At 36.4% G+C, this 21815-nt stretch overlaps 3 protein-coding genes across 5 annotated transcripts in view; 1 reads left to right on the top strand and 2 right to left on the bottom strand.

Moving 5' to 3' along the window:
• LOC107561922 (sorting nexin-17-like) overlaps positions 1-10467 on the bottom strand; it is a 25815-nt gene extending 15348 nt beyond the window's left edge. Inside the window, exons 1-4 of the mRNA XM_016246459.1 lie at positions 9691-10467; positions 6314-6388; positions 4329-4446; positions 1150-1214 (exon numbers count right to left, since the gene is read on the bottom strand). Coding sequence (XP_016101945.1) covers positions 1150-1214; positions 4329-4446; positions 6314-6388; positions 9691-9750 — 318 coding nt within the window. The 5' untranslated portion in view covers positions 9751-10467. The remainder of the gene's footprint in view (positions 1-1149; positions 1215-4328; positions 4447-6313; positions 6389-9690) is intronic.
• A 934-nt stretch (positions 10468-11401) lies between these two features.
• On the top strand, positions 11402-14495 carry LOC107561934 (all-trans retinoic acid-induced differentiation factor-like). The gene is made up of 7 exons (XM_016246471.1): positions 11402-11765; positions 11976-12103; positions 12190-12258; positions 12352-12423; positions 13560-13681; positions 13773-13873; positions 13956-14495. The coding sequence occupies exons 1-7, from the start codon at positions 11670-11672 to the stop codon at positions 14058-14060; spliced, it is 693 nt and encodes a 230-aa protein (XP_016101957.1). The 5' UTR covers positions 11402-11669; the 3' UTR covers positions 14061-14495.
• A 485-nt stretch (positions 14496-14980) lies between these two features.
• Positions 14981-21815, bottom strand: part of LOC107561932 (translation initiation factor eIF-2B subunit delta-like) — a 9137-nt gene continuing 2302 nt past the window's right edge. Inside the window, exons 5-13 of one of the 3 annotated variants that reach the window (XM_016246470.1) lie at positions 21328-21407; positions 20607-20698; positions 18988-19102; positions 18848-18924; positions 18636-18738; positions 18404-18531; positions 18133-18310; positions 15790-15970; positions 14981-15671 (exon numbers count right to left, since the gene is read on the bottom strand). In XM_016246470.1, the coding sequence (XP_016101956.1) occupies positions 15472-15671; positions 15790-15970; positions 18133-18310; positions 18404-18531; positions 18636-18738; positions 18848-18924; positions 18988-19102; positions 20607-20698; positions 21328-21407 (1154 nt within the window). In that variant the 3' untranslated portion in view covers positions 14981-15471. Of the gene's footprint in view, positions 15672-15789; positions 15971-18132; positions 18311-18403; positions 18532-18635; positions 18739-18847; positions 18925-18987; positions 19103-20606; positions 20699-21327; positions 21411-21815 lie in introns of all 3 variants that reach the window. The other 2 variants (XM_016246469.1, XM_016246468.1) reach the window with 2 other exon arrangements.

The following is a 21815-nucleotide window of genomic DNA, read 5'->3' as shown; positions in this document are numbered from 1 at the left end:
GTGTATTTGGTGTAATGAAATGTGTTTATGTGGTTTAAGGTTCAAAAAACACATTATTTTCCACATACTGTGCATTATTGTTTCTCCTCTATGCCCCGCCTTTCTGAAACGCGTCGATTTTTACAAAGCTTGGCCAGCTATCTAGTGCGTTGGGATTGGCCGAATACCTCAACCGTGTGATGGAAATGTTACGCCCCTCACCATACTGTGATGTCGTGTCCCGGAGCGACAAGACAAAACCAATAAATCCCATTACAAACAAGGCATTTGTTGCATCCAGTGGGGACATAATTACGGAGTATAATGACTTATACTGTCTTTTTACACGTTGCGTCGCATTGCGCAGTGTAAACATAAAACCATGTCTGCATTTGTGATCAGAGAAATGACAAACAACAAGCCCTACTCTACACTGACCAAACAAAGTAGTTTTGCTTTCACACCAAAACACACAGCGTCTTCACCACATGGCGGCAGCGGCGGCAACAATACTACAGCGAGAACCTTACACCTTCTTTCTTTGCGTGAATAGTGATGTAGACATGTGGGGGCGTGTTTAAACGAGACGTTTTTGGAGGGCGTGGACAAGTCTTAACTTTTATAAAGAATATCTCTTTGGTTTTGAGACTTTAGTCTTTGCAACTTTAGGGATCGTATCTATTCACGAACAGCTTGTAACACTCCAAAGAGAAAGGAAAACTTGAAATCGCATCATATGACCCCTTTAATAAGGAAATGAGATAAATCAGACCCACCAGTGTTTGACCCTTTTACTGGATGACTAAGAAATGGCTTTTTTTCCCCTAAAATTTTTGGCAGGGTGGAGGAAGGCAGATTCAAATTTTTAGGAATTTTAGTCACTTCTATATTTAGACACCATAAGGTTGAAGACATAACAGAAATTATGCAAATGTTGATTGTTAAAGTCAAATATAGAGGCTAATGAGGCAGAAAAATGGCAAGGCCATTTTTGAACATGGAAAGGAAAACCTACTTTAGTTCTATTTTTCATTATAGGTTCTGGATCTGTACATATGTATGTTACAATATTTAAAATTGCAAGTAATATACTAGATTTGCAATTATGATAATTACTGAATTATTATAAATAGTTACAAAAAATTTACTAACTAAAAAGAGAAATCCTACCTGTTGAGCTTTTCTCAAAAAGCTGTTGAACATCTCACTGGATCCCAGAATGGGGTCCTGACGCACTGCAGGGACAAAATAAAAAGCTCTTCATTAAAGGTATCAAAACTTGCAACTTGACAACCTACTCCAAAGTAGCTACTTTTTTAAATAAACCTATTCAGCTACAATGCAAGATAATATAATCATGTATTTAAACAAACTGTAGCCACTTAGAGGGGCAATTGTTTTTACAAGTTTACTCTTATATCACAATAGCATGCTATTTGTGGAAAGAAACACATACAATTATACAATATATAATGAATAAAAATAAACATTAAATTAAACATTTACACTACCATTCAAAAGATTGGAGATTTTGAAAGAAATTACTGTAAAAACGCTATTACAGTTTAAGTAGCACAACTTTACCATCAGATAAATAAATTTTATTTTGCAATATATTAAAACAGAAAACAGTTAGTAAATAGAAAAAAGATCATCAAAACAAATCTACAAAACAATTCACTTAAACAAATAGAATACATCAATGCTACTTTAAAAGGTTCAAGGTACCAATTTCCTTTGGGAAAGTTTGTTGAATGATAGTGAGAATGCTTTTTTGTGTCTAAACTGAACCATAATGTAAACCTCAATGTTTTAAAAATTTGTCAAAATCATGTAAACAAACTAATCTGGTATACAATGCAGCCTTTTCTTTAAAAATACCACCATGCCTCCCTGACTGATAATAACCTTAGTTTAAATTTTTTTAAAATCAGACCAACAAAAACTATAATGTTTATTTTTACTTCCATTATAGCACACAAGCAAACAACCGCAAAGCATTAGCACAAACTGATGAAATATTTCACTCTGAACAGCTTGTGTGTTTGTGTCAGTTAATTTTCCATAACCATGTTTCTCAGTGATGTAACTGAAGGGAGCCCCAGCCAAGAGCAGCTCCAGACTGTGAACAAATAAGCTCAACAAGGCTTAGCTTGTTCGATGGAAAGAGCCAGTGCTGGAATGGATTAGAGCAAATGGCTCTTGGTGCTGCCAGCACTGCTGATTTCCTTTTTTGTGGAGAAAACCTGTTAAACCACATGCATGGCAAATCCTCAATGCTGTACAACACTGGTGGCCCTCTTTTATACAGCGTGACTGATGTTTTGCTAACATGAATGACAATGTAGAAGTGTTTCCCAACCGGGGTGCCGTCGTCTGTCGAGAGCATGGGTGCAGTGTAAAAAATAATTTTTAAATTGCTAAAATGTTCAAAAAAAAGCATCTATTGTATAATATCAATTTCTGATGTCGCCAATAATTAGACATGCACCGAAATTCCAGCTGCCGAAAATTAGTTCACCGCTCAAGTTTCACTTTCACGTGGTGTGACGCTCTGCATATTATCCCCCTCTATGCATGTACGCTCTGCTCAGTTGCTCACGGCCCACGTGAGCGCTCCACTCATATACCGTTCATGCTCATCGGAACAGCAAAGTCCACTCAAAAATCAAGCCGACAGGAAACATCTATGTAGTACAGTATTGTTTCTGTTTGCAATAGCCCTACTGTAACATGGTATGGTATATGGGCAACTCTGGTAACGCTGCCCTCTCATTCATTGATCTGCTAACCGCTATGTTATGCTCACGTGTTCTGATAATAATAGCTTTCTATGCCTAAACATTATTTGGATATAATTGTTAAAAAAACAACAACAACTAAATCTCTTAATAGCCCTACTGTTAGACCTACCTGAAAAAATAAAAAGCAATTTATTTCATTTGCATCGTTATTATTTTTTGTGCTATTCTTTGTTCTTATTTTATTACTGCTTACTTGTCATTTTTTATTCAATTCAAAGTTTGAAATCAAGCTCTCTTGTGCTACTGCAACAAAATTACCACACTGTAAAATCAAAAATACACAGAGTGAGCAAAAATTTGTGAGATAACTAGTTATAACAGTAATTAAACAATGTTTACATATAAATAAAAGCCTACATGAAAATCGGTCATATAAATTGGTCTCTTCATTAGAAATTAGCCTACTGATTGCCACCATTGATGGACAAAATTTTTTATAATATTAAAAATATCTGTATTACAGTATATTCTGCAGTTCTTCCCTGCTGTACCGAATATTTATATTTTTCAAGGTATCATATCGAATTTAGAAATTCAAGTATTGTGACAAAATTAATTTTGTAGGGTGCCACAAATTTGTTAAAATTTCCAAAGGGTGCCGCGACTAAAAAAAAGGTTGGGAAACACTGATGTAGAACATTAAAAAGCTCCGTCCTCTTCAGGAAGAGCAGAAATTACAAGACCATCTGACCCCATATGAAGGCTGATGAACATCCAGTGTTGATGCATTTCCTGACGAAACAGGAAATTTGAGTGGGACGTTGTTTTTTTTTTTTTTGGATAGCCAATAGGCTTCATCACAGTTGCTTGCTAGTGATGTAGAACATTAAAAAGCTCCGTCCTCTTCAGGAAGAGCAGAAATTACAAGACCATCTGACCCCATATGAAGGCTGATGAACATCCAGTGTTGATGCATTTCCTGACGAAACAGGAAATTTGAGTGGGACGTTGTTGTTGTTTTTTTTGGATAGCCAATAGGCTTCATCACAGTTGCTTGCTAGTAGCAAGTCAGCTGCAAGTGGTATTAGGGGGAGGGGCATCTTCATTTTAGAGAGCTTCTGATTGGATACAAAACTAGTGCAGATTAAGTCATCAATATTTTTGCAATATTTATATTGTCGGGGATTTTTTTTTTTTTTTAAGGAAGTAGGCACTGACACTGAGGACTGGAGTAATGATGCTGAATATTCAGCTTTGCATCACAGGAATAAATGGCATTTTAAAATATATTACAATTGTACAATTCCCCAATTGTAAGTTGCTTTGGATAAAAGCGTCTGCAAAATAACTGTAGTAGAATGTAAATGTAATCGTGGTAAATTGTAGTAAGATTTCACAGTATTACTTGTTTTTACTGTATTTTTGATTAAATAAATGCAGCCTTGGTGAGCATAAGAGACGTCTTTCAAAAACATTCACAAATATTACCAACCCCAAACTTTTATATCTGTTAAAAGTGAATTTTGTCATGTTTAGGAGCTAAAACACAGAGTCTAATCTCAAACCTTTTTGTGACCTTTTCGGATAAAAGAAGATGCTTCTCACCAGCTTGCATGTACTTCTCTAACTGTTCTCTCCTCTGATCGACTTCAGCCGGTGTGAGGGTGAAGATCTTCTTTGGTGGAAAAGCTGGCACCACATTATTTCCATATTCTTTTTTTATCTGAAAGGACACAGGGAGAGAAGTTCATTTTAAATTGATGAGGTCAAATTCTGAAAACAGAATGTTTGGTTATTCTGGGAGGACAAAATTAAACTGACCACTGCCTGCCCTTGACCGCTGTGCACTGCTCTGTCGTACATGCTGACTGCTGGCCTCACAAGCACCAAGCTAATAAATCTGTTTACACTTCACAGCATCTACCAAAATTATGCCTGCTGTTGCTCCATCTCTGTTATTGGGGTTTTATTCAACGGCACAACAAAGAAAATTACATGGAAACATATATCAGTGTTGATATTGTTAACTAAAATAATTTTCGAAGCTGAAATCAGATAAAATATAAATATCATGCGAAAAAATTAAAAGGGTTAGTTCACCCAAAAATGAAAATTAGGCTGCGTTTTACTCACCCCCGAGGCATCCTAGGTGTATATGACTTTCTTCTTTTAGACGAATCCAGTCGGAGTTATATTAAAAATTGTCTTTGATCTTTCAAGCTGTTTAATGCCACTCAGCGGGTGTTGCATGCATCAGTCCAAAAGAACTTGAATAAAAATCACCTATCCATAAAAAAAGAAAAGTGTCTCACACGGCTCCGGGGGGTGAACAAAGGCCTTCTGTAGCGAATCGATGTGTTTTTGTAAGAAGAATATCCATATTCAAAACCTAATAATCACTTTAATGTAGCTTGCGCCAACAGTTGTACACAGAAGCAGTTCCGGGCAGATGATGTATGAGTTCAGCGCTGCGCATGCGCCGGTGAGTCTCGTGAAAACCAACGTTTGTTGATTCAAGTGATTATTACGTTTTGAATATGGATATGTTTCTTACAAAAACGCATCGATTCGCTACAGGAGGCGTGTGAGACACTTTTTTTTATGAATGGGAGATTTTTATTGAAGTTCTTTTGGACTGAAGCAATGCAACACCCGCTGAGTGGCATTAAACAGCTTGAAAGATCAAAGACAATTTTTAATATAACTCCGACTGGATTCGTCTGAAAGAAGAAAGTCATATACGCCTAGAATGCCTCGGGGGTGAGTAAAACGCAGCCTAATTTTCATTTTTGGGTGAACTAACTCTTTAAACTTACATGAAAAATAGAAATGTTGAATAAATAAATAAATAACTGAGTTGAAGCACTAAAATTAATATAACTAAAGTAGAAAATAAAGCAAAATAGAGATATATAAAAAAAATTCTTATTAAAAAGACAACTTAAAATATACAAATAAAAGTTCATTCAAAAATTCTTTTTTTTTTATTTTAGAAAATTATAATCATTATGAAGGCCCATTTTAAGGGTTAACTGCAAGCCTCACACCATGACAGCATCTACGGATTGCATCATATGACCACGTATGATCTGACTAGGCCCTCAACGCCCGGTTACCTAGACACAGTGGCTGCGAAACAACACAACATGCTCTTAATGGTGAGATCACTGAAGTTCTCTCTCATTCATGAGGAAACTTGGTGTCTGTGAAATTGGTAGGTGTTAAGATAGGTAATAAGCAGATCCTTTTATGTCACTTTCAGTGGATGACCACTCAAACTACTGGTGAATGTGATCACAGCTTCACCACTTCACTATTCAGACGAGAAGTACATTTGTGTTTCACCGGTGCACTTTGTGATTTTAATCCTGTCCAAATTAAACGTGTTTTTCTTCAAACAACTTTAGAAAATATTATGAAGCAAATTACAGATGTTTTTTGGCTAACTGCAGAGTGGCTAAAAACTACTGTGCTTTGTAACAAACAGCTTTTCATGTGCCAGTATTCCAAGGCAATCCTTGACGCATTTTAAAAATATGAGTGCAATACTGATTTCTGAAATGAAGGTCATGATGAAAATGTGTGTTCACCTGTTCATGGAGGCCTAGGAGTTGGCTGTAACGTACTCGACAATGCAAGACACCATTCACATGGATATTGTAAGCCTGCAGAAGGAAGAAAACAGTCTGTTAGTCTTTATAAAACAAAAATAAACACTCTTAGTCTTCTATATTCAAGGCTGCAACTGCAATATTGTGCTCTGCTACCTACTGACAGAGGGAGGATGAAACTGCCATGCCTTTACTTGTATGATTTCTGAGTTATTTTAAATTGTAATAATATTTCATAATATTTACTGTATTTTTGTTCAAATAAATGCAGTCTTGCGAAGCAGAAGAGACATTAAAAACAAAAAATATCTTACAGATCCCCCTCTTGACCAGTAACAGGGTGAACTAGTTTATGCAAAACCTGTTTAAATTATGCAAAACAACAAATATCTTGTCATCTAAGAAAGTGAAACAAAAACATAAAAGCAGTAAAAAAGTGTGATTCATACATCTGACCAATTTATATCTCAGTGGCCTTGAAAGACTTAGCTATTGAGAACGTCACTGACGATCTGTGATGGAGAAATTCTCTCTGAATCACAGTCAAAGATGGACACAAACAATGTCTGCAGTCAATCTGTTAGGAATTCACAATATCGTCACATCGGTGCATTAAAACCTTTGCGGGTCTACTGGAGGTGTTTTAAGAGTGCTGAGAGCATCCATGTGCAGTGGAGCTCTTATTACAATTTAAAATTACTGTTTTTTTATTTGAATATATTGTAAGATATAATTTATGTGACGCAATGCTGAATTTTTAGCATTATTTCTCCAATCTCCAGTTGTGCCGTTTCATGTTTTTGTCAAAACTGTGATACTTTTAATTTTTCAGGATTATTTGATGAATAGAAAGTTCAAAAGAACAGTATTTATTTGAAATAGAAATCCTGTAACATTATAAATGTCTCTACTGTCCCTTTTGATCAATTTAATGCATCCTTGATAAATAAAATGACTAATCTATTTATTTCTTACCCCAAACTTTTAAAGGGTAGTGCATCATTGCTTCCACAAAAATATGAAGCAGTTTTATGAATATGAAGCAAACTGTTTTCAACATTAATAATAATCAGAAATGTTTCTTAATCAGAAAATCAGCATATTAGAGTGATTTCTGAGTTATTTTAAATTGTAATAATATTTCATAATATTTACTGTATTTTTGTTCAAATAAATGCAGTCTTGCGGAGCAGAAGAGACATTAAAAAACAAAAAATATCTTACAGATCCCCCTCTTGACCAGTAACAGGGTGAACTAGTTTATGCAAAACCTGTTTAAATTATGCAAAACAACAAATATCTTGTCATCTAAGAAAGTGAAACAAAAATATAAAAGCAGTAAAAAAGTGTGATTCATACATCTGACCAATTTATATCTCAGTGGCCTTGAAAGACTTAGCCATTGAGAACGTCACTGACGATCTGTGATGGAGAAATTCTCTCTGAATCACAGTCAAAGATGGACACAAACAATGTCTGCAGTCAATCTGTTAGGAATTCACAATATCGTCACATCGGTGCATTAAAACCTTTGCGGGTCTACTGGAGGTGTTTTAAGAGTGCTGAGAGCATCCATGTGCAGTGGAGCTCAAAAATGATCTCAGCCCCTTATTCAAATCATTTGTTGGCTAAGGAGAGTCAACAGCACAGGCTGCACATCTGCAAACACCTACGAGAAAGAATTCAGGCAAAATATGCTTCGTAATCAATCCACAGTTCAGTGCAATACAGATGAAAACACAGCAGCCGAAACTGAAGCTGTCTGTTATTGATAGGCTCTACTCGCTGTTTCATAGAAAAATGAAGAGTCATGTCTTCAGAGTATTGAGCCAGCTACGTTTCCAGTTATGCTAGATAACTGTTATGCTGAAAGAAACGGCAATCTTGCACTGCGTATGGCTGAGGGAGAGATGCCAGGAGAACTGAGACATTGTGAATCCAATTCACACAACAACTCTCAAAGATGCTAGCTAGAGTATTTCTGAACAACCATGAACAAAGCTTCCTGATTCCACCTTCAATAACTTTGTGCCTGCCTTTTTTGTTATTCAATAAATAACTTATGAATGTTGTGTCAGCTAAAATATATATTTCTCTTTTATATATTTAATGAGTAGAAGTCAGAATAAGTATGCTTTAATTTTTTACAAAAATACATCTATTAAATCGTGCAATTTTAAGACTAAAATTATTCAAATGAAAGTTTTACAGTTACAAGTCACATCATACTACATTTTTTAATCTTACAACAGATATATGAATATTCATCTCTACTTGATATCGTTTGGTTTTCCTTTTTTGAATCCGTTCACTAAAAAGATTTGTTCAGCTTCCTTCACTGAATCTTTATCCATATCAAGCCAGTATGTGGTGGTTAAGGCTAGATGGCACGATACAGCAAAAACTACTGGGTATGCGCACATCGATATAGCATAATTTTTCTCACACTGTACAACAATAATTACTATTTTTGCATGATTGTAATGGGTAGGGGTTTAGGGTTGGGGTAGGTGTAGATGTTAATAAAACACAATCTAACAGGTAGAAAATTCTACTTATTGTTAGCTTCCTGTTTTTGCTGTATCCCTTCTAGCCACAACCATATGTGGTGGCATATGCAATGAGTGAATCATTGAATCACTCACTCAACCAATTACCCTGATAACACATGTACATCACAGAGACGTCTATTTGACATCTGCAAGATGTATTTTTTTTTAGAGTGTTTGCTCATCTGCTATACGTCTATAGGACGTTTCCTGTCAGAAGTTAAATAGACATCAATAAAATGTCTTTAAACCGTTCATGATTTAGATTGCATGTAAAACTGACATCTTAAAGACGTTTATCAGATGCGTGTACACAGCAGATGCTTTCCAGATGAAGCGATCTTTTTAACAGACATCTTGCAGACGCGTGTGTGCTATCTGGGTACCGAGTATTTCAAAATTGAAAATGAGTCTTGTTATCCTTTTATTAAAAACTACAATTTCTAAAAACTACCAAGAGACTCAAGAAAAGAGTGTTTAAGCATTATGAGCATTTTCACCTCAAATGAAAACAAAGTAGGCCTACATGTACAATTTTGCTCCATTTTGTCAACAAGGAAGGACTTGAAAAATGACAATAGCCAACAGCTATCATGTTAATTTTAGTTATCAGTCATTTTAACATAACTCTTCTGCCTCTTTCTCTTCTTGTTGTGAACGGAAGGACTCGTATGATGATCTGAATGAACGGACATGTTCCCTCAGTCAGAGAAAGATCCGTTCACAACAACGCTTCAAAGCACTTTCTACAGCGCCACCAAATGTAAACGCTAGGCGCATCGCTTATTTGACCTCCACTGCACTTACCACATATGTCGATCCATTTTCATCGGAGCGGACCTCCGTCTCGGGGATGGAGAAATGCATTTTCTACTCTAAGATTACAAGTCTTTGAGCAAGTTGAATGCTGTTAAAAGCGAGAGTGTTCACGGAAAGCCCTCGGTGTTTGGTCTGCTGTCATGCAGAGACCAAACTGAAACACGGCGAGCTACACTCGCTCCGATTCACTGTGTAGTCCTATCCAGTCCAGTCCAATCCAGAGCTGAATTAAGCCAGACAAGTTCTCTTTTGCGACGTGGATTATTATAAAACTTTCTTAATGTTCAGGGCTGAACTTTTCCAATAAACATCTAAGCAGCAGCCATGTTGCAACTGGAGGTATTTCCACGTTCATTGTCGGCAATGTATCACCAAAGCTGTCCTCTCACTTCCTCACGCACTAGAAGAGACCGTGGGGGTCGAGTCTGCAAAACACACAAGGGTCGTCGCAAGGCCCACGATCCCATTAACTTTCAGATTACTCCACGTAAAGGTGCTCCGCGGTTGTCTACAGCCCCCGTTGCTACATACATTGGTACATACGAACGAGTATGGAGAGGAAACAAATGAAGAAACTGTTTGTCGCAGCAGGCACTTCGAGATAGCGATACTGTGCTCCAACTTGTAAGGGCGTTAAGAAGAACGCACATCAGTCTGCACTGTAGCGAAACCTTCCAACACTGTAAACGAAGCCGCTCTGCTGTAATGTATTCAATGTGTATGTATCTGCTCTCTCCCGAAGCATTGCAACAGTCCGGATCAAACCATTCTTCTAGTGCGGGGGGAGGTATTGCGTAAAAATGTTCATCCGAGATCGGGCATGAACAAGTTGCCAGCGTACGTAGTTTGTAGTAAACAATCTCTCCATAACGACGTAAACTGATGTTTGATTATGAATGCAAGTGTTTAAACTTAATATTACGTTTAACATCGAAATGGACTCGAAAATCAGATTGCAAATCAGGAGGTTAAACTGTATCAAAGAGTATTTAAATATTAGCTAAATCATAGTTCTCAAGACAGCTTGTGATTTGAGGTATTTAAGGCGCTTTTTTTCTCTCAGAAAAATGGTCACTGAAAGGATCAAGACGCTTAACTTTCAGCAAATTATTACTTAAGGAGGCCAAACATTTTATATATATATTCAATAATTTTTTGTTACCCTGTTATGTATAATATTATATATATATATATATATATATATATACGTTTTGCATCTTCATATCAATAAACACTACACAAAAAAGATTAAAGGACAAAAGTAATAAAATGTATTAATTAAAAAGCACCAAAATGGGCAATAGAGTTGCCTAAATTAATAGGGCACCATAGTAGTTTTTTGTTAGTCATGTTGTTTTGTAGTTATGGATAAACTTCCCATAAATTAAATAAAAGTATTTATTTGATTTTTTTTTTTTTACTTACAGTAACTGTGGTAGCTTAACAGCTGTATGTTTAAGCTTGACAAATGCACTCAACAACACTAATTTGTCTAAAATTGACACAGGGTGAGATTGTTTCTTTGTTTCTTTCTATCACAATTTTATTGAATCTTACCTCTGAGCTGGGGCAGTCCAAAATCCACATTTATGGGGGGGGGGGCACATTTATAGTCAAACAACTTGTTGATATTCGCGTTTAATCTTATGTTTGATAGTAGTAAATTAAACATTCATTAATTAAACAACAGGGGATGTATGATGTTTTTTTTAAGTTATCCGTATTCGTGAAATGTGCGTTATTTTAAATAACCAGACTGAATATAAATGGCGAACAGGATCTATATCAGTTCAATAACGCGAGTTGTGTAAAAGCAACCTGTGTTTTGAGAGTGTTTCGTTTCTATCGAAATTTCACAGTGAGAAATGCTAAATATCTGCGCCGTCTGGTTGTCACGAATGGGGTCGCGACACTTGAACGTCATCGAAGATCATCGAGTCACATGACTCGGCTTTGTTTTGGGGAAAATGACACCTGCCGTTACAGCATCTACTGTGTATTTATGTACTGCTTTTATTGTTTTATTCAATGTATATGTCGATAGCCAGGATACTGATGCACAGGTGAGACAGTTTGCTATGTCAAATGAATTCAGAAGATGTAACAGATACTATAGTCATTTGCGAAATGATTGTAATGAAATAATGCTACATAGATATATAGGCATATATTAGTCACATTGTTGTGATCTGTCTTCACTGTTGTAAAGTAAAGTAAAACAATGCATGCTGTTTTATAATATTTTTTAAAGCTTTCACCTTTATTTTTGCTAGTTATGTAAAATGTGTGAAGGAACTGTACGACAAGATAGTCCTGTCTGGGATTTCTGCCTAACAAAAGGCCATATAAGAGGACGCTGCTGTTTTGGAAATGAAACCAGCAATGTAGATGCCATTATAGGGTAGGAAAACTTTTCTAGTATTCCACATTTTTGACATTTTGACATTTATTCTCTATGTATAATCTAACTGTACGGTGCTGTTTTAGGTTGGATTTGGCAAACTGCTCTATCAGTCATGTAGAGCACCTGAACAATTCATCCACAGCATTCATCATGTATGTACCAGAGCAGGTTTTTCACGATAATCTGCATGTGTCATTTTAGCACTAAATTGAATATCTAACTGTAGTCATTCTATATTTTCACAGAGATCTCTCCAACAACCCGATCTCCAATCTGAGCGATTTCATATTTCAGAGTTTCAGCCATCTTACCCATCTGTAAGTTATGCATTAGCGCTGTATATCATGTTAATTACATTTAAGTCAGGGGGAATGTTGCAACTATAATAAAAAACTAAATATTTTCCAAATATTTTTTAATGCATATGATTGGGTATAATATAAATTGGGTCCTTATACATGAAAATATAAAGCGGTCTTTTAAAGGTGCCATAGAATGGAAAACTGTATTTACCTTGGCATAGTTGAATAATAACAGTTCTGTACATGGAAATGACATACCATAACTGAGCCTCAAACACCATTGTTTCCTCCTCCTTATGTAAATCTTGTGCATGCAAAAGACCACTGAAAAATAGGCGAATCAGAACATAACACAGACCGTGACGTTACAGTCGGGATCACTAATAGTTACGCCCCCAACATTTGCATATACCATGTTCTATGCCAGCCGCCAGCCGAACCTGCATCAGAAGTTCTGCAGGTATTTTGAAGAAACAAGCGAGAATAATAGCGAAAATGGCAGATCATGGAAATAAATGTTATGCTCCAGGCTGTGCAGGGGATGTGATGTGCAGGGATGGGTTGGTGTCTGTATTCAGAAAGGCACGGAAAACAAATAACGCGCGCCACTAAAGGGACATGGTTAACTGCTTGCTAGCGGTAGCCTGTTACATTACAGGACATAAGATTTCACTTACCACATAAACAGAGTAAGGAGAGATGACTGAGGATGATGGCGAATGATTTACAGATCCTGAGCACCACTGACAAGCATCTGATCTTGTAAAATGTGTGGCTCAACATTGAGCCGCACTGTGAAACAGCCAATCAGAGCAGAGCTCAACATTACTATTCATGACCCTTCCAAATAAGGTAAAAACAGACAATTTAATTCTAGGGACAAATCCTAGGGTTGTAAATGGACATGTAAAACCATTTCTGGAGATTTTTTGCCCTTACCTAAGCCACATACCTTCTATGTAGATATCAGAAAGCAATTTAAAATATTGTATAAATGCATTCTATGGCACCTTTAGATTTTCAGACTGGGGTCTCTTTGACAAGGATGATGATATTCATCCATGGGGTCCATGGCATTTAAAAGATCTAAAAGATTGAAAATCCCTGATTTAAGCTAACACAGTAAGTTAACTTGACAAATCTTTACTTAGTTTACTACCCTCAAAACTGGAGTGTCCAGGGGGAAATGCATCATGGGAGAAGGTTGAAGTGAAAAACAATGCCAGAATCTGCAAAGGACAGAAAAATATTTGCAATCAGACGGCGCAGATGTGTAAGTAACCAAAAGAACTGGGATCTCAGTCTTCAAAATGCAAAAATGTATGTCTTTCAGTGCATTTCTTGATTATGGTTTGTCTCTTCAGCCTGGGATTGCCCTGAAAACTCATTCTGCAGCCCATATGGACCAGGGTTCTTTGAGTGTATTTGTCTGCATAATTTCTATGGATACAAGTGCATGAGACAGGTGAGACCCCTGTCAAATCATCCCAAACAGGTTGGCCATTACTCCTTTATTGCACACGTTCATTGTTCTTTAACAATTGCAGGGGGAGTTTCCTATAGTTAAGGTGCTTGGGATACTAACCGGATCAACAGTTGTGGTTTCATCTTTACTCTGGTTCACACAAAGACGAAAGGCCAAGAACATTTGAGTTTTAAAGAGAACTGACTGTTGGGCTGACAGTGGAGCCACAAAATGCATCAAGCTTATTGAAAATGGTGCAGCAGACCAACCACGGTTAACCATTTGCTGAACATTGCAGTTTCTTGTTTTTTAAACTTGCCAAAAGCAGGTTTGCATGACATACATTTTTTTTAATGAATAATTTTGTACAGTTTGTGTTTTATTTCACTTTCTTTTGACCCTCAATGTCCTTAAATGTTTTTTATTTATACATTTTACGAAAGCTTTCATGAATACTGACATTTTCACAGCCTTGACAAGGCTGGTTTGTAAAGGGAAAACTGACCATAGACTGACCTCGCTGATTGTGTTTGGAGGACAGCCACATTTCTGACAGATGTTTTGACTCTGAACATGTCAAAGTGAAGCACTGAGATATTTTAGCAATGAATATTAAGGACAAATATTTTGTGTTTAAAGACAAAGTTATTTTATTTGAAAGATTAAGTGTTTTCATAAGAATTATAGGTTTTCTGACATGTAAAAAAAGACTATTCATTTTACAGTGGAGGGGAAATGGATGTCATAGGACATATTTGTGAAAAATGTAGATTGTTACCGTCACCTGCTGTTTACAGATGTCACATTTCATATTTCATAACTGACAACTCTTCAACCTCTGAAACTGTATGCTTTTCTTTTTTTGGCAGTGTAAGTGTAATAAGAGATATATAGACAGACACTATTAGTAGAATACTGACATACATTTCATTGCGAGTTTCTGCCAAGAATGTAGTATTGTTGTATAGAATTCAGCATGTACCTTGGCAACTAAAATAAAGATTTGTCACAATATCACAAAGAATCAGCCAACAACAGTTTTTTGTAATCTAAACCATTTATTTTTCTGTAGCATTTCCAAGGTTTTGGTAATACAAACAAAACCCCTTATGCAACATAGTCAGCTTTTGCATGGTCTTACACACATTTGCACCATGTTCTATTTCCCTTTTTCACATCTATGAAAGGACTTCGGCAAGAGCAACTATCCAAAAAGGATGATTTTTCTTATGTTTATGTCTATGCACTGACCACCATGATGGGCCAAAACTGAAAGCACACATGCTTTACAGACACTTTCTTGAATTTCGTGGATCTGACCTTCTTGAGCTTGTGTAAAACAACTCTAAGTACTAATTTGAGAATTTTCCAAAGAAAATCTCATTAGGTGGACTGAACCGGACTGCGTCATTTTTTTTTAGAAAATGGAATTGGAACAGTTATACAATTAAAAATTAAATGGATCCCACCAGTAAGGATGTAAACAGTGTTTTTATTTGAAAAGCTTGTTCCTTTTCATAGATATGTTTAAGCCCCATGTGCACAGACTCTTTTATGTGCAGATGCAAGAGGGAAGCAGAACCGTGTTCGTCTGCTCTTCACTGATCTACATTCTTGACTCGCAATACCACAGGCACAGAGGTGCAGGGGATCATGCCCAAGTCAGTGATTACAAGGTCCACAAAGTCCGGTGGCGTCACGTCATACACCAAGTTCAGAAGCCCCAGTGATTTAACAGTCTGCCAGTTCTCTAGGTGGGTCTTCCCATTTCTGGTAACAATCAGGTCATCAGGGTCATCTGTAAAAAAAAAAAAATAATAATGTTCTGTTTATTTTTGTGTGTGTAAATACCTATATATGTCACTTATAAAATAAAATAGTAAATTCACCAAACAAGCTAAACATCACAGAGTTACCTAATTCATTGGATACAAAAGAGTCCGTCTGCACTCGTTCACAGAACTTGTAGGTCTCACAGCAGACCAGCACTGGTACATTGAAGGCCTTTGCTACCAGGGCAATCTGGGAAGTTCCCACACGTGACATCACATATCCATTGGCAAGGAGTGCATGGGCACCAAGAAATACCTTGGATACCTGGAAATAAGAGTGCAAAGTCCAAGTTCTGATTCAGCATTCATGATAATGTTTTTAATGACAACATAAAGGCCAGTTAACTTTAGTGCAATCACACTACCGTTCAAGTTTTTTTTTTTTAAAGTAAATTAATACTTTTATTCAGCATGTATGCAATAAATTGATCAAAAGCGACAGTAAAGACATTTATCATAGATTTCTATTTTTAAAATGCTGTTCTTTTAAACATTCTATTCATCAAAGATCCTGAAACAAAAATGAAGGATCACGTGACACTGAAAACTGGAGTAATGGCTTCTGAAAATTCAGGTTTGCCATGACGGGGAAAAAAAAAAATCACATTCTGAAATATATTAAAACAGAAAACAGTTCTTTAAAATTGTAATGTTTTTCGACAATATTGCTGTATCGCTGTATTTTTGATCAAATAAACAGCCTTGGTGAGCATAAGAGACTTTTTCAGAAACATTAAAAAAAAAATCTTACTGACCCCAAACTTTTGAACAGTAGTGCACACTATATTTTGTTTATGTAGCGTCTGGAACACTCCAACACACAATATATATTTTGTTAGCTAGATTTCACAAATACTTTGTAAACACAATAATCTAAACATTCAGAACCGTGCAGTGCCATATAATAATTAAATTGCCATCTAAAAGTGTCCTTAAAGCTGCAGTCCGTAAGTTTTGCCTCTTTGTCGCCATCTCTGTTTGAAAACCTTCAATTGCAGCTGTCTGCGGAATTATCTTCCTTGCGTGGGTTGTGCTCCGGCACGGCTCCAGTGCGGATGAATCTAATGTTTTGAGGAGTATGTGTGGCTGTCAGTCACCGCACCGGTGTGGAGATTCTAGCCTACGTCTTGGAATATATGACTCAAATAATAATTTCTACTGTACATTGTCATCTGAACAATATACAGGTGCATCTCAATAAATTAGAATGTCATGGAAAAGTTCATTTATTTCAGTAATTCAACTCAAATTGTGAAACTCGTGTATTAAATAAATTCAATGCACACAGACTGAAGTAGTTTAAGTCTTTGGTTCTTTTAATTGTGATGATTTTGGCTCACATTTAACAAAAACCCACCAATTCACTATCTCAACAAATTAGAATACTTCATAAGACCAATAAAAAAAAAACATTTTTAGCGAATTGTTGGCCTTCTGGAAAGTATGTTCATTTACTGTACGTGTACTCAATACTTGGTAGGGGCTCTTTTTGCTGCCTCAATTCGGCGTGGCATGGAGGTGATCAGTTTGTGGCACTGCTGAGGTGGTATGGAAAATTAGCATGTAGATTTAAATTTCTGTACAGTTTAATCTCTAATTGTCATACCATTCGAATTTCATATTAAGAAATTCTTTTAATCCAAAAAGCAAATTATGCTCCCTTCGAACTGGTTGTGTTTAAAATACAAATCTTGTGTAATCCCAGGCTATCTGTAATCAGAAGCACATTTAAAACTGGAATATAATTTAATTTCATTCACATGTGTTTCATAAACACACAATCCTTTCTGGATTACAATCCGCCATCAAAATTATACATTTAATTATTCCAGCTGCTGTAAGAAAATGCTATAAACGATCGGTCCACCTGCAGGATTCTCACATGCGATAGCCTAGTAGCCTGGACAACTTCTTTATATTTACAGAAGTGACGTAATGACGCGGCTGCATGCTTGAATTTCCCACGAAAACCTACCAGTACCACCAATTACAAAACATTCTTATAAACTAACCTTTGTGAATCGGGCTAAAGTAAGGCGATAGTTTTGAACACAGGCTGGTTTATGTACTTGCTCAAATATTGATTTCGGATCATTTTTAACCAAAAAAAGTTACGGACTGCAGCTTTAATAAAAGTATACTAGTAAAAATATTAGATTAGATTGTTCTTAATGAAATCGGTTAAATTTGGTAGAGACTGATAAAGCCGAGAAACTCTTCTATTAGCACCACTTCAGTTGCTACTGTGTATTGTTAAGAACGAAAGTACCAAACCATAATTAAGCTGTATTTTTAGCTACTGCTGATGTCATACACATAATCAATCCTTTGAAGGTACATGCACCTTTGTAAGAAATCCCCTTGCCTCGCAATGAGCTAAAAATAAATTATGCTTGCAAAAAAGCTTTACTGAAAAGAATGACTCACTTCAGGCAGAATGTAGGACAAGGCAGATATAAGCACGTAAGTACATCGGATGCCTTTCTTCACCAGACGCCTCAGCGCCTCTTTGCCCTCCAGCCTGGGCCGACTGTCCACAACTATGACTCTGAACTTCCTCTGCTTTTCAAAAGCTTCGCACAGAATGTGGTTGACAAGTGAAGAGCTGGAAAAAGACAAGAAAGGCATTTCTGAAACACTTCTGAATGTGTTCATCCAGACTATTACAGGATTACGTCAACTCACTGAAAACTCTTACCAGCCATAAACAAGAATAACATCTCCATCACTTATCTTCTCAATAGCGTACTTAGAAATGGCTTCAGAAGCCAAAATGATCTTCTCGTTTATGTAACTGTCAATGCATTCCTGCAGTCTCCTTTTCGCCTGTTGAGAAAACATTTCTTTTAGAAATTCAAAGGAATACTATTGTATATAAACGTCTCTAAACTAATGACTCTGAAGACTAAAGTGACTATGAATACTCTTACTTCTTCTTCTTTGCACTGACTGGGTATATTTGATATTTCCTTCTTGATGTACTTGATGGCATTGCCCATGCTGGCTGAAAGGGGCCGACACTGGCTGAGAAAACTGCAGGTGTGAAGAGCATTTGCAGTGTTTGTTAAACATCTGTTTCCATGTAAGATCAGAGTTCAAATAAAATATGTCCATATCAGTTTTCACAAGGAAGAAGGTGAACCTGATATAGGGCGACAGCTTGTTCACAAGGTCCCTCGACAACTCCTCATTTGGAGGTGTGCTATAGTCTCGAATAACCTAAAAAATTATTTAAATGTTAACATTCCATAGGTTATGTTTTATTATTTATTATTATCTTACCTGTTTAAAGGCATGTAGTAGGGCCACAGATCGAGCATTGGATCCTGCTATAATGCCCTGAGAGTACTGCAGGCCCAACCGAACAATGGATGGGTGAATAACTGTGGCAGGGATGCTACAAAATAAACCATATCAAATAATAAATCAACCAACTAAATCATTCAGGTTATACACGCTTAATTTCTAATGTCACTCCTGAAAAAATAAATACATTTAATTGTAAAAATGTACATTTATTTTTTCCACTGAGGTCTACTTATACCAGGGGTGCCCAAACTCGGTCCTGGAGGGCCGGTGTCCTGAAGAGTTTGCCAACTTGCCTCAACACACCTGCCTGGAAGTTTCTAGTATGCCTAGTAAGAGCTTGATTAGCTGGTTCAGGTGTGTTTAATTGGGGTTGGAGCTAAACTTTTCAGGACACCGGCCCTCCAGGACCGAGTTTGGGCACCCCTGACTTATAATGTTAAAGTTTTTTTATGCCTTATTTTAATTTTTCAAGCACATTTTCTAACCTCACAATTAATCAAACTTCTAATCGCGATTTAAATTATGGATGCAACAATTACGTAATCGTTCAAAGCAGCACTTATGTTCACTTATGTTATTCTGCATGCTTAAGATGTGTTTATCTACAGGTTATCTTAAGGGTTTTTCCATTGTTTTAATTTTAGTTTTAGTATAACATTATAATACCATACATATTTTTACTTTTTTATTATTATTATTATTTAAAGAAACCAATCCAGTGTATAGTTGACATTTGAGGCTTAATACTATAGAAAAGCAATACAAGTTTTTCAGTTAGTGTTTTCAGCTTTCAGCTCAGTTTATTTCATATAAAAATATGGCATGCAGTTGCTTCAAACAATCATATAAACATCATTCAGTGTAAATTGTGATAATCATAATTAATAATGGCAATTACAATTTAAAGTGAATAATTATGATTTTGTCATAATAGTGCAGCCCTAACCGAGACCTGGAATTACACGGCCCAAAGTTTGATTATCTTAGTTTCAATCAATTTAAAAATGAAAGGCTTTTGGGTGCTGAGGAGCAAGTTTGAGTTCAAGTTACTCTACTATGTTTCAAGTTACACTACTGCTCAATTTTTTTAAAGAAACATTTTTATTTAGCAAGGATGCATTAAACTGATCAAAATATTTATTTATTTCAACTAAATGCTATTCTATTGAATCTTCTCTTTATCAAAAATCCTTAAAAAATGTGTCATGATTTCCATAAAAATCAGCACAACTGTTTTCAATATTGATGATAATAGTAAGAAGCATTTGTTGAGCACTAAAACAACATATTAGAATGATTTCTGAAGGATCATGCGACACTGAACACTGGAGTAATGACTGCTGAAAATTCAGCTTTGATATTACAAAAATTAAATTTTTAAATACATTCAAAATCAGTTATTTTAAATGTCATATTTCACAATATTACCATTTTTACTGTATTTATGATCAAATAAATGCAGTCTGGAGTAGCATAAGAGACATAAGAGACGTTTGTCAAAAGATTAAGAGAACAAAAGATATTTGTATAACTTATATAACCCCTTTAAGACAAAATTATAACTAATGTAGAAGATACATTGTTTATAGTACCTGATTTGCTGGGTGGGAGGGTTTTTTCGGCTGTACTGGTGTAGATGTGAGAACAGGCTGACCTTGTAACCATAATCGGACCTCAAAGGAACCTAAGAGAACATAGTAAACAACAGCATTTGATGTGAATATTTTGTTCCCTCGAGGATAAACGCTCTAGAGGTCACATCCTCCCTCCTCAGGTCAAGAGCTGAGGCTGCAACAGAACACTGTGCATGAAGACATACATGACACAAATGTGCACAAATGAAAAAGGGCTCCACAGTAGCTTTATTCTAGTGTTATAGATCTACACCTAATAACATAAAAAAATAAAATAAATCAAAGAGAGAAAAAAAAACAAAAAAACACTCAAAATTCACCCAGAAAGGACATCTAGCTCATCACATGTACACAATGAAATGATAATAATCACAATGAAATCACCTCCAGCAGACATTAAAGCCAAGAAGAGTCAATAACGTTCACCAAGAAAAAAAAAAAAAAACACATCACAAATAGAAATTATTCAACAATACACTGCACACAAAAGTGTGGAGCCAGACCTTGACTCCAGTTATATTTAAACTGCATCCCTGCCCTGACTTCTGTAAGACATTGGAAGGACCTGGGTTAAAAACGCTGCAAAATGGATCTCAGAAAACACCTGGATGAATCCATCATCTGTCAATGGGAAACAATCAGACTAGAGGCAAAGCATGACAATATTGATTTGTCTCACCTGCTGTCTCTCAAGTTTTTTGGCCAACTTCTTCAATGCAGCAGGGTCATCCACCTGAATGTGCTCTGGTAACCTTTTCACTACTAACAGGAAATAGAGAAACGAAACAAAAACAAGGCTGTGCAAAATGGCAAAACTGCTCAGTCACAGTCTCTCCCTAAATGCAGGCACTTTAGATAGATTTTTTTATATATTTGAATTCACGAGTTCACACTTACTTATAATGAACCGAGTAAAGTTTATGCGTATTTGGCGTGCTGTCCGGGGAGAGGGCTCCGAGCTCGGTAATTACTCTCGAGCCCGGGGTCCTCCCCCTGGCCGGGGAGAGGGGTCCAAGCTCGGGATTAAGCCCGGACCCAGAATGCTCCCCCCGAGTGTTCCTTCCCGTGCTACGGTGAATGTGATAATCTGTGTCTATTATTTTTTAGATTATGGCAGTAAATTTACCCTTGTCCAGTTCTTCTGTTTTGTCATCTTCAGCGGAACTT

The sequence above is a fragment of the Sinocyclocheilus grahami genome, unplaced genomic scaffold, assembly GCF_001515645.1.
Source record: "Sinocyclocheilus grahami isolate Dianchi unplaced genomic scaffold, SAMN03320097.WGS_v1.1 scaffold799.1, whole genome shotgun sequence".
Classification (NCBI taxonomy): domain Eukaryota; kingdom Metazoa; phylum Chordata; class Actinopteri; order Cypriniformes; family Cyprinidae; genus Sinocyclocheilus; species Sinocyclocheilus grahami.
The sequence above is the reverse complement of the archived record's forward strand: the minus strand, read 5'-3'. Positions and strand labels throughout refer to the sequence as shown.